Source organism: Perna viridis, chromosome 6 (assembly GCF_037379345.1).
Source record: "Perna viridis isolate PV_CMFRI_1.1 ecotype Kerala chromosome 6, ASM3737934v1, whole genome shotgun sequence".
Taxonomy (NCBI): domain Eukaryota; kingdom Metazoa; phylum Mollusca; class Bivalvia; order Mytilida; family Mytilidae; genus Perna; species Perna viridis.
Window position 1 is genome coordinate 40,929,973 of NC_142450.1, and position 17,644 is coordinate 40,947,616.

The following is a 17,644-nucleotide window of genomic DNA, read 5'->3' on the forward strand; positions in this document are numbered from 1 at the left end:
TGTGCCCTGTCCGCCTATGATATTGTGCTGCCCTAATTAATTAATTCATTTGGCTTATCAACTGTGTGTAAAGTTACAAAAACAACTTTTGCATTTTGTTCCCATTCTTTGGAATTGGTAGATTAGGCAAACGAAAAAAATAGACAGTGAGACAAAACTAAAAAAAACCTGGAAGTTGGTCAGCAAATGTTTTTTTTCCGTAACATTCAAAAGTTTGGTATTTGATTGTTTATTCTAAATTTAATCTTTCATTAATAGGTTCAAGTTCAATATACATTATTTGACGTCCATCGTATAATTGGCAGAAGGAAATGCACAGAGAAACCATAGAAAAGACATGGGTCTACGTAACAGAGGGATTGCCATTCATTTGGTTGGAAAGAGGGGTATACTTTATGAAGAATTGAGCCCCACATTTTTCAATTTAATATAGTCAATGTCCTCGAGTCCAACAATCTAGGGAAAAAAGAAAAGCCAAGAATTAGCCAATAATCCAACGAGACATTTTACATTTACGTTTCGTTGTCCCTACACAAAGCTTGCCCGGAGCGATATTTTTATAAGTAGGTATTGGCACCTTCCTAATTGTGTTCATTCACATAAAAACACTGGTAACAGTAAGATCATTTATCAAACATCAATAACAGTTTTTATACACCCAAACATTCATGCCAGTGAAATCAGTTGATATAGGTTTGACGGAACCCATATCTGACGAAGCCTATATCTACTTAAGTTACCTACGAGGGGAAGTAGAATTCTTCCTTCTCAATATCTGATCAATCCCGGATTTATACTGCATAATTAATTTCCGAGTCACTCGATATTCTTGTGTTTTGTTTTGGGGGAGGTGGGAGGGAGAGGTTCACGGAGGGGATGGTTTGGTCATTGCGTTTTGACACATTGATGTTGAGGGCTCACGGTACGTTCTTTAAAATTCTGTTAGTCGTGTAAAAGCCAGAAATTGAATGTATGATAAATATTTATGTATTGCACTGTTAGATTAAGTTTTATTAAATTTACCCTTTCAAAGATAGATGACATTGTAGTAAGGATTTCAATAATACATTTGGTATATATTCAATCTAAATTTTTTTTTAATTGTGTGTAAAATTCAGTGAGAGTATCTTTTTGATTTACTGATCAAATTGAATTAAGACTTTAAAATTCTCTTATAATGCACTCTTCTTCAAACAAAAATTCAACTGGAAGTGGCGTTATTTTGTCTTAAAGAAATAAGTATATAATAGTTCAAGTCAGACAAAGAATCATTTAGACCGAACATCTGTCATACTTATTCAGGATCTGTATGAACTTCTTTGCAATGTTTTTGTTCCCTCGTGTTTCATATGATTTTATTCTTTATTCGAGATATAGAACTAAATATATATATACCATATTTTTTGTTGTAATTTTTTAATGTATATGTTACAGAAAATATAAGTAATTAAAAAATACACGTATTTACTAAAAATTAGTAATTATATGTACATGCATTTTCTACTGACTAAAATATCCAAGTAAATACATTAGTTTACTAGAAATATATCTTATTTTTACATGTATTTACTGACTTTAATTTAGTATTCCAATGGACTAACGAATCAATATATTAAGTGTATTTATTTCTATTAAGAAAAAGTGTTCGCCGTAAAGAGTTTACATGAAATTAAGTCAAAAGAATAAGAAAATTTCAACTCACGCAAACCCTGGTAATGTAAAGATGTCTCAAGAAAGGAACAGACACTTCAAAGAAGAATTATACAGTTGGCTACAAAAATGATGAACATGACAAGTTTCTCGTCAACAGGAATCAAATTTGTCCAGTTTAAAAAAAAACCCGCTGTGACCAATTAGCTATAAAACTCTCCCCATATGAGGCAATGTTTGAATGCATTCCCAAAGAAGGATTTTACTCTCTGAATATATTAACTACTGTAAATTTCTGATTTTTTTTTTCAAACGAAAGTAATGCATGTTGTCCAATTTAGAGACATAATCTGCTTTCGAGTCGTAGATAGTGATGTAATTACATATTGCATAGTGAGCTGTGAAAGAGAGAATACTAATTTATTCTCTACAAAATATTAGAATTTTGAGATCGAAAAAATGCGTAATCTCATGCCTACTTTTTACCCCCCCCCCCCCATTCCGGAGAATATTTGCAGCAACTGATTATTACTATACCAAATCATCCAACCTACTATTCCAAATAGTTTGTCAAATGAAGGGAATGAAAAATATTACACTAGAATGAAAATCTTATCTTGTGTTTTATGACTTAGAGGTTTTCAAATTATTTTTGTACTGTAAGAGTAATCAAAGGAACCAAGATTCTGGTGGGAATGAAAAAGAATGTAGTCCAGGGACAAAGCCCAGACATGGAAACAGACACACACAACAAAGAACATAGAATAACCAAAACAATACACACAAAAGTAAATTAGCAACTTAGACTCAATTAAAAACGATGAACATGGACCAGGTACACTGGTAAGGTAAGCGTCCTCTGCATGTACAATATGTTCATTAATTTTGTTCATTGTAAAAGCCCCAAAACACACTAAAAATGTTTTTAATATGATCACCAACTTTAAAATAATATTATTCAAACTAGAAAAATATGTCATGAGGCACATTGAAAAGCGATTTTTTCCTTTCAAAGTCACTGACAATTTCAGGTCAAAATCGCATACATCGTTGCTGCAACAGTTCAGTACATCAATAATATCTATTTTATTGTTACATGTTTCAAAGCAGAATAACACTATTCGTCATTGAAATCAGCTACTAATGTTTTTTACTGAACTTGTTAAATGCAAATGGTGGCACTGATGAATTGCAGTTGGAGTTCCCGAATGACTGTTTATTCGTTTTTCTGTACCACTGCTTATACGTTATTTGACTGGTTTTCTGTGAGCCCAGTTTTGTTACTGTTATCAAGAACAGTTGCGTATTCATTTTCTGTTTTACGAATATCACTGGGAGATGATTCTGATTCAACATTCCCATCGACAATGGCATACTCAATGCCAGTATTATCATGTTGCTGGTTGTTAGAAGAAATATACAACACATTATACTCTAAGCCATCGTCTAACGTATTGTTGTCGTGTTGATCAGTTGAGGTATTTGTCATTGAATTGGTACTCTTTTTTGATTCACCACATCTTCAAAAGAAATATTTGCTTTCAGTGTTGAATATACTGATAAACCTGTATTTAAGATATCAGTGATGACTATAGTGCGTGATAATTAATTGTCATCAAAAGAAAGCTGTAAAGTACATGTTTATGATTTCATATGACACAAATCGTTATTTTGTCACACAAATTATTTCAAAAACGATTTGAATTATTAATTGTAATAAAATATTACATATTTCCGAGCAATTTAGAATTGTTTGAAAATGTACAATTGTAATTGTAATTTAGCCTACGTGGTGAACTATAATGATCATCTATATGGTGTTTTTTGAAAGTCAAAGGCGTTCATTTGTTTCATTACCTTTTAATCATTTTAATCTTGAAATTCTAAGTAGCAGTCTTTGTAAAAATCATGCAAAGTCTGAAATAGTTATACCCCCCCGAAAGAATTCACATTTGTATTTCTGTTATTAAGTTCTTTTATGGGTCTATAAGAAGAAATGTATAATCATTTATTCCAATCTGTCTTTTCTGATGAGATAGTTGACATTGAAATTCCAGAAGTGTCCGGTGTATTTTAGTGTCTTTTGCAGAGTTGTGCTTTTAATTTTGAATTCTACAGTACATTCTTTATATTTTATGTCATCTTCTATGAGCAAGGCTTATATGAAAAGCCACGTGTTAGATTCTGCTTGCTATAAGGAAAACAATAACAAAATATCAAAAATAAAACTATGTAGACTTTCCAACCATGAATCGCATTTTGCATGAGTTTTAATGGGAGTACTTCTTAAATATTTATCTTGTAATATAATCACAAATTACAAATGATAATCATATGTAAGTATTCACTTGATTACATGCGACTTACTTATGTTAGTAATGAAAATATAACTACTTTATAATTATCATGCCATTATGAGTAGACCAGTCGCGAATACTAACGCTTAATTTACTACTTTTGTTTTTACCAATTTGACTCTTATGTGTGCAACACAAATTTATGCCGTAACTTCTATGGCCACTATGAAAGCTAATGATTTAGCTACCCATAAATTCTAGTTTAGCCCACCATTTCACTTTTAAATGTATCAAAGAACGGTGGAAGTTAGTGGCTTATTTTATCTTCCGGTTTGTCCATTATTTTGCCATGTTGTACTATTGATATAACACGGTCCACACTCTCAGGTTTTAGTGATTTCCCAGCCTCTCATTCACTTAAGTTTCGATATGCGTGTTATTTTATTTTTTCATGGTTTTTGTTGTGTGTGTGTCTATTTTCTTTGTATAGTTATTTCCCCTGGATAATGTTTTTTTTTAGTACCGTTCGAATCCTCACCCGGCTTAATCGTTTCCTCCATAGCGGCGCTTATCGCAAAACGGCAGTTTAACAAGTTACAAAATAGATCTGAGGTGAGTTATCATTTTTGTTATATTCTATCAAATATAAAAGGTATGCACTACTTAGTTGTATCATTTCTTAGTTAAAAAGCAAATGTTAACTTTCCAATAATTAGATATATGCTGTAAGTTGATAAGAGTGTAATTTTGTAAGACCATGACACTAATCTTGGTCATTTTAGGCTATTTATTAATATCATTCGAGATAAACGTATTATAGCATACATTTTGCATGGGGCCAGTGTACCTAGTATGGTATTCAATACATATATATCAGTTATTTATGTAAAATTACAATTTTTATGACAATTTTTTTTCGATGAAGTGATGTGGCTTTTACAACGGCTGAATTTAAAGTGTGCGCTCGTATAATGCGGTTGATGTTATCGCCAAAACAAATAAATACAAGCAAAAAACTCATAATAGTGGGACTTTTTTGTTTATTTTTGGATGGTATTTGACCCCGAGGTTGTATATATACAAGGTCACAGATCATTGATATCTGTACCACTATATTTATATTCACTCAACTGAATTACATACTTTTTGACGTTTTTAGAGGGCAAAACAGGCGAAAAAAAATAAGCGTAGGGTGTTCAAAATGAAATAGAAATTATTCTTTTCTACATGAAGGAGATACATTATGCAAATGTACATGTACTGTTTAAGTGTTTAGTTTGGGCACAGACAGCGTATATGCCTTCATAATACATTTATACACTCAGGCAATGAAATTTGACGCGTTTATACCTGCAATGTTCTACTATTATTTCAGTCATTATTCATTTCATAACAATAAAACATTAAAATCCAAGTCTATCCTGCAAAATAATGTATAACTAAACCGACTTAGAAAAAAAAACAACCATGTGCACCTATAATTCATCTATCACTATGCAAATCATACTGAAAAAAAAAAAGAATTCGGTTCATATGGCTTGCTAGTTTTTAAGCATTAACATAACTTTTCAATGATATTCAGGTCGTAAAATAGTAAAAACTAACAGCATTTGTGCTCTTAAACGCTTTAGTCTATCACATCAGCCGCTTTAGAACTTACACATTCACGGCTTAGGTGCTTTGATAAAATCGTTGTTTATCTTTAAATGATCTCAAACTTGCATTTATAAAGTTTTATGAGTTGTTTTTACAACGAAGATACAAATGAAAGTCATCTTTTGTGTATAAACTTGCCCGATTACAATAAAAAAAAACCAATATTTGTGAAAAGCTCAGATGAAGAAAAAATGCTAATGAGAAAAACCTTGAAACGAGAGTATAATTTAAGGCTTACTTAAAACAAACAAAAAAAAACATTCTCCACCTTTCCTAAAGATTCGTTTTTGTACTCCAAATGTCCGTTTTTGTGAAATTGTTTATCAACCACATTTGAGATAAGCACCGCTTTGGAAGGAACGGGACTACCCGAGTGATCATTGTAACCTTGGTTTTTATTCCCTTATTCCTACGTTTATTATTTATTTTTTATCTTTATAAAATTAAAGCGTTCGCGATAGCGTTCATACATAATCATTTTATTTCACTTATTGCACTTACCTAATAATCAATACAATATGAATTTCTCCCCTTTGTCACAGATGACAACTCGCTTAAACGCTTAACTGAGGTATACTATAACCACGTGATCTAGTCAAGCGCTTGCGCAATACGTCAGTCTTTCTTTCCGGCGAAATCAGCTGACATCATTTTTTGCTGGAGCTTTTGAAGTTTCAGTTCAAATTCATTTGTTATTATTTTGATAATGGCGGATGCCAATAAAGTAATAATGAAAACCAATTCGGCTAGCGAAGAATCTCAATGTGGGCATGGTTCTGGTAAAAGTCACAACTGATTATAAAACAAAAAGCAAACTCCACGAAGTCGTCAACGAGAAGTAAGAAATCTAGAAGTTCTAAAACAAAAACAGAAAGTGAGTCTGTATAAATAGTTTTAGATAAAAGCCAAGTAGGCATTTTATCAAATAGTTTACATTCAAACAATCCTAGTAACCTTACAGCTTACAAAGAGGATTATAAATCATGTTTTGATCAGAAAGAAAGAATATCGTTTGGCTAGATCCTTCAATCTCAGTTTCCGCTACATAGATGATGTATTATCTTTAAACAATCCTAATTTCGGGGATTTGATACATCGCATCTACCCAAAAGAACTTGAGATAAAGGATACTACAGACACTGTGAAGTCAGCCTCATATCTTGACCTACACTTAGAAATCGATGGTAAAGGAAAACTATTGACCAAACTTTACGACAAACGTGATGACTTTTCATTCAGAATTCCTTTCGTCTGTGGCAACATTCCTTCGGCTCCTGCGTATGGAGTGTTCATATCACAACTCATACGTTATGCCAGAGCTTGCCAAAACTACGCAGACTTTTTGTATCGCGCTAGAAATCTAACAAATAGGCTTCTGGAACAGGGTTATGTTTTTACAAGATTGAAGTCATCACTACAGAAGTTTTATGGTTGTCATCATGAACTCGTGGATCGTTATGATGTATCCATCAGTACCATGAAAACTGACTTATTCAACGGGTCATAGTTTTCCTGTCCTCGTTTGTCTACCCCGGACTTGACTTTTTATGAGCAACTCGGCGGGTGTTTCTAGAAAAGCAGAGGACGCTTACCCTACCGGTGCACCTTGTCCAGGCTCCCAATTTTTAGTGGAGTCCGAGTTGCTCATTTGCTTTTGTTACTTTGTATGTATGATTTTAGTTACTTTATGTTCTTTGTTGTGTGTGTCTGTTTTCCATGCCTGGTCTTTGTCCCTGGATTACATTTTTGTATTACCGCTATAACCTTGGTTCCCTTGATTACTCTTCCCCTTCACGATAAATCTGAGGAACATTTAAAAAATCCTCCTTTGGATGATATGGTATCCACTTTGTTACAAAGGAAACTGTTGGCAAGAGAACGAACTGCTTTGAACACACCCCTTTTAAGAAACATTGAAAAAATTAGCTTAGCAGGGTCAGGTTGCTTCAAGAATGGGCATTATTACTAACGCATATATTCAACAGGCTTCGGGTACATTTTTAGAATCTTTAACTAGTGACGGCTTAAATATGAACAGATGTGTACAAGTATGTGACATTTTTGCAATGTCGAAAAGCTCTTTTCATCTTTTTGAAAAGCAACCATGGAGGACACCACCTGGGGTTCTATTATTATTAAATACTTAGGTCCGCAGCTTTTATCGATACCATTGACAAGTTCTGATGTTTTCGGACAAGACTTAGAAAAAAAATTAAAAGATCGTACTGAAAAAAGCAAAAAAACTTAAAGACTTTTGCCAGAACTGTATGATAATAAATCCAATACGCGCACTTGTACATCAAATAACTCAAATAGTTTGAGTCTGAATGTGACGGAAACATCTCGGAACACTCGTAGTGGTAGGAATTATAAGATGTAAGATTCCAAAGAGTGGTTGTGGTACAGGATATGGTGGTAGAATAAATAATGGATCTGCCTCAAGATCATACTCTTTTCGTACCAATGAGGAGGAAAAATGACTCAGATCTAAAGGTAAACAAAGTCAATTGAAAATGTTGTTTGCAAAGATACCTGCGGGGGTCATTTTTGTCATTTTTGGAAAAGCTGGTCGAAAATTACAAACAATGTGTTTTAAACTTGATAAATGTTGGTTATCAACTAGATTTCAATTAAAACCTCCAAGAAAATGAGTTAGGAAATCTTGTGCTCCTGTCATAAATTTAGAAAATTTAAATACGGAAAAAAAATAATACTGAAAAATGCTATGGAAAATGTTCAAAAAGAAGATTTAGCGAACGGATTTTACAATTCATTATTTTAGTGCAGAAATTCTGAAATCCAGCTACTCAAAATTTAGAGAATCAAATACCTCTACTTAAGAGCAAAAAACCACACCTTGTTTGGTGTTTAAATAAAGCAAATGTTACCAAGGGCAGATCTGGTCAACATCTAGAATATCAATTTATAAACCATGATGCTTCAACAACACATCTTTGGCGGGGAGAGGTCTATCTCAGAAAGCTCAAGGTACATGGACAGTACAAAAAAAGTTACATATCAATGTTTTGGATATTGCCATTGCGGGTTATAGATCTATGTAATCTTCACTTTTACCACATGTAGAAAAAACTCCAGTAGATCAACACCCATACAATATAAACATTTTGTAAAGGATGTTTTAATATAACCACCAAAGGTGAAATTGGCTCCTGAATGGGACTTGCCGAAAGTACTAGAGTTACTAATAAAGTCCTTTAAAAAATGCTGAATTAAAATTTCTGACTGGGAAAACAGTTAATTCCTATATCTTCTTTCGGGAGATGCAGTGACATTAGTGAGATTAGGTGACAAGAATGTGAATGTGAAAAGTAAAGGTTGTTTTTTTATTCGCAATGGGCCTGCCAAGCGAGATCGTCCAGGTCAAATTGGAACAAATATATTTATTCCAGCTTTTATAGAGACTTAATTATTAGATCAATAAAAAAGAGCTTTGCGTCATTATTTGGAAAGAACAGAGACTTTTCGTAATTGTGAAGACTCAAAAAATGTTTTTATCTGTAAATTATCCTCATAATCCAGTCACAGTGTATACAATTTCAAAGTGGATTGTAAGTACTATAAGAATGGCATATGATAATAAAATTCAAGTAAAGGCTCATTCAATTCGAGCGATCAGTCCTTCATAGGCTCTTTTCAAAGGAGCTTCTTTTAGGTCGATTCTGGAATCGGCAGACTGGAAAAGATAATCAACTTATATCAGATTTTATCTAAGAAATTTAGATGCTAGTGTTCTTTCTCTTGACAAAAAAATATATATTTATTTCAAGATGCTTAGTATTCTTTCTTTTCTTATTCTTATATGTTTATTTTCATATTAGACATTTATATTGAATGCAGTTCGTTTTTTAACGGCTCCTTAATTGGATTTTAATTCATTCATATTGAATTTTAAAGACTAGATGTTTATAAATATATAGATGGTGGGAATTGTATAGATACTTTTTAAATTGAATGAGAAATTAGAACCCTACCCAATACCCAATTACAGATCAGCTCTGATAATTTGATGATAATCCATTTTGCATTGATTATCAGGTAAGTGGAACGAGTGAAATAAAATTATACAATTGGTTCACAAATTGGAAGTTTGTGAACGAAGGTTGCACTTACCTGTTAAGATTCCCTCCGTAACAATTTCTCTGGTAAAATTATTTGATTTTGCTGGAGACTGACATATGGCGCAAGCGCTTGATTAGATCATGCGGTGATAGTCTGACTCGTTTAAGCGTTTAAGCGAGTTCTCTGCTGTGACAAAAGGAAATATTCCATATTGTATTAATTAGCAGGTAAGTGCAATCTTTTTTTCACAAAATTCGAATTTCTGGACCAAATTGTTTAATTTGTCTTACAATTTGCAATTCTAATGCGTTGAACCGACGGATTACTTATTCAACACAATTAAACGTTGTATTTCTTCATTCCAATGTGAAATATTTATTGTTATTTTGAGATTAATAAAGTAAAGAGTAATCAAGGGAACCAAGGTTATAGCGGTAATCAAAAGAATGTAATCCAGGGACAAAGACCAGACATGGAAAACAGACATTTACAACAAAGAACATAAAGTAACTAAAATCATACATACAAATTAACAAAAGTAAATGAAATATTTTGTAAGATGCAATATTTATAGTTACCGATCCGGCGTTTTAATTAATTTTTGAAATATTCTGTATTTAACACAACCTTACGTGGATCCTGAAATGCTATTACTGATATTAATGCTTTGTACAGATGTTATCATCCTGGATAGTAGAGATTATCATGAGGCGATTATCAGGAAGCGATATTTAGGTAATCAGAGGAAGCTGTTGCATAGATAAAAAATATTTACCTTAGTCGATAAATAACCACAGACACAGTCGCTATAAAGAAAAGTAAAAAAACAACTGTGGCAGAAGATCCAATTGTAATCGGCAAGTGAGCTAAAAGAAAAACACGGAAATGCTTCAGAAAATAGGTGATTGTCATAATGTGAGAAGGTTTTGGAACTGGAGGAAAAACGAAATTGCTACCTGATGTAATCTGATGTAAGCAACATAACATATTTCATATCATTACAATATACTGTATATCGATTTATGTTTGCGATTTCGGACGTCAATCCAATTAAGGGACTATTTGATTTCGTGTCAAAAACTCTTAGATAGATTCAAGGCGTTTTTTTTTCTATGCTCGCGGCATTATTGAAAATAAAATACCCGCAGAAACAAGTGAGGATTATAGCAGTGTGAATGAAACATCGATACCATACAATACCTAATATTATATTTAAGTCATTGTAGTAAGAAAAAAAAAGACATCCTTGACTTTTGCATGGAATGTCTTAGCAACTGTATGCCTCTGTAGGGTTTAGATTGTACACAAAAGCCATGCAAGATCTGTATAGAATGTTTTGATTTATTTATAGTATGAATTGATCATATGTTCAACTCTTGGCATTGATTGTTACCAGACCAAGTCAGAGCCTCTGTTGGTGTTAAAGAATGAAACAAAGAAAAAATAGTTTTTGCATCGATCATTATGATATCTTTAAAGCGGTCGTTTTCAGCCTAGTTTAAGTTCCTGTTTCTATAAGTTTAAGTGATTTTCTTCAGTCAGTGATGTCTGTGATAGGGAGAACAACCAGTTAAATTGTAAATGGCAATAAGCAAAGATAAAACATTTAGCGCATAAAATAAACACCTTCTAAGATCTGAAGACATGTATGGGTACAAAAGTATACTTATGGATAATAACACTTCAATTTTCAAGGAATATCTTGAACGAAGAATTTAACAAAATTTAGCTATTTTAATTTCTGTTGTCTGCCTTTTAAGATTTCATGATTGATTGATTGATTGTTGGGGTTTAACGTCCGAGCAGCAATATTTCAGCTATATTCAGGCACTGAACATGACATGGATGATAAAATGAACATGAAATAATGATGAAATGAAAAATGGGATGGGTCACAAGGATAATAAGGTCGACACATTTTGATTGCCACTAGAAAAAGGGGATTGAAGGGTAAGGTCGGGCAATTTAGCCTCCTGTGTTCCTACTCCTATCGAATACCACAGCAGGTTTCTTTAACGTGCGAGGAACGTGGCCTCTTTCCCAACACGGTGCACCACTATGGTTTGCGGTCAGGTTTTCCGTATTATAGCCTGACAACCCCAGCATGTAACATGCAGGGGTACCCCATTTCACCGCCTGGGGCACACATCCCAGTTACTCTTTGGGCAAAGCACTTAGCCCCCGGCTAGGTTTCTGAGCACAATTTAGTCGCCTTTTACGACAAGCTTAGCGCTGCTGCAGGCCTATTCGTTTGACACCCGGACCTGCACGGGTTTTTAAACAATTCAGATTTTTTTCTGAAAATAACTACATAATTATGTAGTTCACATTTGTATTGTCATTTTTTTTATTCATGTGAAAACCTATTATGAAGGGCAAATAAAGTCAATAATTGATTAAAATCATATAATAGATAATAATAATAGAAATCACCACCATTTGATTTGCTGTATCTGGAAGATGGTGTTGTTTTCTCTGTAACTGGAAATGTTTCCTGCTGTCCCGAAATACATGATACTTCTAGCGTCCCTTTTAAATCATTCGCAACACCTGTTATAAAAATTAAAATGAACGAGTTATTATTTTTTCAACTATATTATTGTACATGCTGTTTCTGTTAAGCTGCTAAAACTGGTTTTTAGATTTTGTTTATCACAGTAGAATAACTTCTACAATATTTTTATGACTTAAAGATAATGCTTATTTTCAAAGAGTAATCAAGGGAACCAAGGTATAGCGGCAATCAAAAGAATGTAATCCAGGTACAAAGACCAGACATGCAAAACAGACATACACAACAAACAACATAAAGTAACTAAAATCATACAAAGTAAAAAAAAGCAAAGGAAAGTTAATCAACAATTGTGATCGTAGAAATAGTTAAACGTATATGACAATAAAATCATTGATTTTCATGATATCATTTGTATATCTTGTATACTATTTGAACTACTATTTTAAACATCTTTACTGTCCGTATTTTGGGTAGTGTATCTTGATATTACCTTTTTCTATCTGTATGCAATACCCTCTTGTGAAGTTTCCATCTATAATTGTTGATTTGAAAGCTAGTCTATCATTTTTTAAAAAAGCTATGGATTTTCTATCTTTTCCAATTTCACAAGCCATTTTTCCTACGGTGGTAACTGATGATGGACCTTCAGCATTCAGTATACTAATGTCGATCTGCAGTCCACATAGACTTGTATTTGGCGAGGAGGATGGCAGTGAGTTGTATGGCAATATATAAAGCTGGAAAGTGTTTATGGCATCTTTGATGCTTACAGTACAAGTGCAATTGTCATGAATATTAGCCTGGATAACAACACTATCCACATTAGCGTAGCCATTGTCTTGCTGTTCACTGGCAGACTCTTGCTTGCACATATTTACGACTATTAAATGTAACGATATAAACAATCTTTATAATAAAATTAATCATAGCATAAGCTGTGAATGCATTTCAAAACTTTTTTTTATCATTCTATTGCCATATTTATGCCATGGGTATCTGTATTATCCATGGACATGATTAGTTAAATATTTTTTGGAATGTGCATCTGTACCTAGGCTGTCACCCATGTATAACTGTGTTATGTCATTAAATACGGTACATTTTAAAGAGAGTAATAAAAATAATTAAAAACACTATTACATGTATTAATTATCACGATTAAGTTGTTTTTGTAAACAATATTATTTTAATTTGAAAACCCAAAACATTTCATTCCCAACATTCAATTTACTTTTAGGCGACTTTGTAGCGAGACGCATTTTTCTTAATAATTAAAAAGTGACAAATTTGAATTTACAGCACCATATCAACAAAATGCAGCACAAAATTTACCTGTCGAATCTGCAACATACTTTGGACATGGATCAGGAACAAACGATTCTTAAAATTAGAGAAGACAAATAAAGTTATTATTTAGATCAATGAGAGGGTAAAGTTGGGTCCAATTGTTCAAGTTGCAATAACTTTGTCAAGTATTCGATAACATAAATTTAATGATTACAGTCATTTTTAAAGTATTATATTGCATTAATGATTACATTGGTAAAGTTATCCAGATAATATTGATTACATACGATTTAACTTTCAAGGAACATTGACATCTTTCCCAACACGGTGCACCACTATGGGTTGCGGTCAGGTTTTCTGTATTATAGCCTGACAACCCCAGCATGTAACATGCCAGGGTACCCCCATTCCACCACCTAGGGCACACATCTCAGTTGCTCTGTGGGCAGAGCGCCTAGCCCCCGGCTAGGTTTCTGAGCACAATTTAGTCGCCTTATACGACAAGCTTAGCGCTGCTGCAGGTCTATTCGTTTGACAGGATGTGATGCATATATTTGAACACTAAACATATTGAATTTAGGATATAATGTTTTAATATTGTGTTCGTACATACAATTCGAGATTTATTTCTATTGTAATCACAAGTAGTCATGATTTCAGGGTATTTTGAAAAGTAACTTATGAAATTGAAGTACATAGTACAAATAATAAGACTTTTTAAAGATGTTTAATGATTAATATTATTACTTTTAAAAATGTAATCTATAAAGAAGAAGGGATGATAAAGGGCTTTGTTTGGCTGAATTCAACTGAAACCAATCTTAAAGTGTTGAATAATGTAATTGTGAATTTGGAGACTTGAATCCATTACAAATGAGAAGATAGATAGATTTCTGATAAGGTCAGAAATATTGCTTGAAGTTCATCAATATTCAGATATTCTGTCAATTTCTTACTTTTTGGTCACTTTCTGGTAATATTTTTGGCGAGAAAATGGTGTCAACCCCCAGGAAACAACTTCAAATATGTTTTGTGGATGTAAATATGTCCGAAAAAAGAAAAAAAAATACAAATTTACAAGGTAAAATAATGGCACCATTGTGACGTCATTAAAATGGACCAATGCCACAAATTATTATTTTCTCTTATATTCATATATTTTACTATCTTATAAACAACTATTATGTTATTACAACAAAGTTGATATTTTAGGCAATATTCATAGTTTAATGCCCCTACACCTTTGATTAGTGATTAAAATGACATGTTTCTGGGTTGGTTCGTTATAGACGTATTTATTGTCATTTTTCATTTTTCTAAAGACATCGTTGTCATGCAAGTTAAGATTACCAATTATGCTGTTAAAGCTAACTTTCCATAAGTGTTTAAAAATAATATAGCGGAACGGTGACCGATATCACTGTACCCGCTGATAAGGGGTTGAACATATCCCCAATTGGAAGATAATACGGAGGCTTAAATAATAGACATGTTTTTCCTTCTCATTAACACCTTTGATTATGGTATCCCAGTACCTTTCACAAAACTCTAGTGTGTCAATTCGACTAATCATTTTTTCCTAAGAGATAATCTAAAGCACTTTGCTATAAACAAAGTTTTGAGTTAGACATTTTAATTTTTGTTAATGATGCCAAAATGCTAAAACGCGATTTAGTATTCGTAGATATTATCATTATCGATTACTGTAATGGCATCAGGGGATGTATGTAGCTATGATTTTGTTCTTTTCCGTAAATAGCCTACCAAGAGACAAATTTAAGTATCACATATTAACTTCCTAAACGGAAAAAAATGTCAACGTTGAAAGCTTAGACATCAAGCTATCCAGCGAAATTTATGTTCCAATCTCAGGACGTTTTGGTAGAAAATATAAACATATTAATGGAAGAGTAATAAAGGAAACCTAGATTCTAGCAGAAATCAAAAGAATGTAATCCAGTGACAAAGACCACACTTGGAAAACAGACAATCACAATAAAGAATATAAAGTAACTTAAATAATAAATACAAAGTAACAAAAGTGAATGAGCTGGGGCATGGGTCAGATGCATCGGTAGGTTAAGCTTCCTCTGTTTTTCTAGAAACACCCGCCGATTTGCTCATACAAAGTCAAGTCCTGGATAGACGAAAGAGGATAGAAAAACTGACATGTTGAAAAATCAGTTTTTCGTGGTGTAGATGGATACACCGTAACGATCCACGAGTTCATGATGACGACCACAAACTTCTGTAGTAGTGACTTCAACCTTGAAGCAACATACCCCTCTTCCAGAAGCCTAATTGTACGAAATATTGCGTGATATAAAAAGTCTGCGTAGTTACGGCAATCTTTGGCATAACGTATGAGTTGTGATATGCAGACTCCATACGCAGGTGCTAAAGGGATGTTGCTTCAAATGAAAGGAAAGTTTACATTTCTGAATGATAAGTCATCATGTTTTTCGTAAAGTTTGGTGAGCAATTTTCCTTTATTATCGATCTCTAAGTGTAGATCAAGATATGAGGTTGACTTCACAGTGTTTGTAATATCCTTAACCTCAAGTTTTGGCGGTAGATACGATGTATCAAATCTCCGAAACTAGGATATTATATAGTTAATTATACCTAATGCGACGAGTTGCAGGAGTATTATGTTTTTGACCTACCTATCCAACTGACTATCCATTTATCTGATACAGCATGTTTTCACTCCTCACAAAGTTTTACTAATTTTGTGAAACCTGAGTGAATATTTAGTAGATATTAAAGATTTCGATGAAAGAGGTTTTTTAACAAAAAAATAAATAAATAAATAAAAAAATAGTTAATTGGGAATTTGCTTTTGGAGGGGAAGTGGTTAAGAAAAAATGCTAAGGTTAATGGTTTGAATAATGTCTCAAAATTGATGAAAGGCTTAAATTGCTATTAATGCTTGAATTGGATTTGCTTTAGAGAATATTGGTCAAGCGGGACTTCTTTTTGAAAGGGCGACCAAGTTTAAAACAAAAACAATTATTAAGGTTTTCGCCTGAAAAGCGTCTCAAATTCCAACAGTCGATAAAAACAAACTACTCAAGTCATATATCTTTATCTACAGACAAGCCTGTTGATTTGGAAAGATTAGAAATACCAAATTCTGAGTAGGAAAATGTTACCTAAACGGTATATAAAATTACTCAAAAAACTTTCATGAATTTCGATGTGCATTTTCTCAATCTGTAGAACATACACAGAAATTTGTTTGATATGATACACATATAATATGAGGTAGCTTAGTCTGTAAGAGTACGAAATTTAAGCTAGAGTGGCCTAATCGATAACTACCAAAGTTCTAGTAGACTTTTGGTGACGTATTTATTGTCTATGTGTTAAGATACGAACGTAGCATACACTAGATTCAGTTTATTTTTCAAAGTCGGAACTTTTCGGTCATTTTGCTTGCCATTAATCAACTAATCCAGGAAAATTCCACCGGATACATTCTTTTAGACTGAGATCAGGCCCTCGGTGTTTCTAATATTACTTTCTTAATTCGTGTTTTTAAGATCATGAGGATTTGGCACTCTTTTGTATTGTCTAAAACCATTTCCTGAAACTTATCTATTTTGAGCACTCTCCGCAGAACTGATAAAGAATGAACCACAAAATCGATTTAGGATTTATAAATGTAAAAAAAAGAATTTTGTTTTGCATATTTAGGTCCAGCCATGATAAAATTGTTCTCAAATGCACAGGCTTGTCTGTAGTCAAGATTGTGGTGAAATGTAGCCAACATGTAAAAAAATAGGTGTTTAATATTTGTTATTTTATCCCACAGGGCACCGAGGTTAATCTACGTCAAAGAAAATGCAATTATTGTGTGAGTTTAAATGGACACTTACTTGAGAAATGAAGCAAACTAGTTAGCAATAAATATGCTGCATATGATCTAGACATGTTTATAAACTACAAGTACTATGACTAACTTTCGTCGTGGTTATTCTCCTCATAAACTATTTCCGTTTAAATCACAAGTACGAATGTATATTTCGATTGTGTAAAGTGTGTACATTTACTTTATCAAATAACTTGAGAGTCAAATCTTGTTGATGCTGCAGTTAAAACAAAACATGCTAACGCATTATTTTAAACGCAACTAAGGATAACGAGACTGATTGGA

General features: G+C 33.0%; 1 protein-coding gene across 8 annotated transcripts; it reads right to left on the reverse strand.

Annotated features, from left to right (window-relative positions):
• Positions 1 to 2,144: 2,144 nt before the first annotated feature.
• LOC148614975 (uncharacterized) lies at positions 2,145 to 17,544 on the reverse strand. Of its 8 annotated transcripts, none has more exons than XM_088589556.1 (6): positions 17,451 to 17,544; positions 13,531 to 13,578; positions 12,689 to 13,078; positions 12,120 to 12,233; positions 10,459 to 10,549; positions 2,145 to 3,170 (listed from the first exon to the last, which is right to left on the reverse strand). In XM_088589556.1, the coding sequence occupies exons 3-6, from the start codon at positions 13,068 to 13,070 to the stop codon at positions 2,891 to 2,893; spliced, it is 867 nt and encodes a 288-aa protein (XP_088445682.1). In that variant the 5' UTR covers positions 13,071 to 13,078; positions 13,531 to 13,578; positions 17,451 to 17,544; the 3' UTR covers positions 2,145 to 2,890. The 8 variants fall into 8 exon arrangements, with proteins under 8 accessions (XP_088445682.1, XP_088445681.1, XP_088445680.1 ...); XM_088589555.1 differs by having other exon boundaries at positions 10,459 to 10,489; positions 17,367 to 17,465; XM_088589554.1 differs by having other exon boundaries at positions 17,367 to 17,465.
• Positions 17,545 to 17,644: the final 100 nt, after the last annotated feature.

What these genes read in the sequence shown, in the direction of transcription:
- LOC148614975 (XM_088589554.1), bottom strand. Translation starts at nt 17,421, where the DNA reads ATGTCTAGATCATATGCAGCATATTTATTGCTAACTAGTTTGCTTCAT. An exon ending in CAGATACAGCAAATCAAATG is followed by an intron (nt 10,550 to 12,119) that starts GTGGTGATTTCT and finishes TTTTTCTTTTAG; the next exon opens with CTCACTTGCCGATTACAATT. An exon ending in GTGGTTATTTATCGACTAAG is followed by an intron (nt 3,171 to 10,458) that starts GTAAATATTTTT and finishes TTTCTTTTGAAG; the next exon opens with ATGTGGTGAATCAAAAAAGA.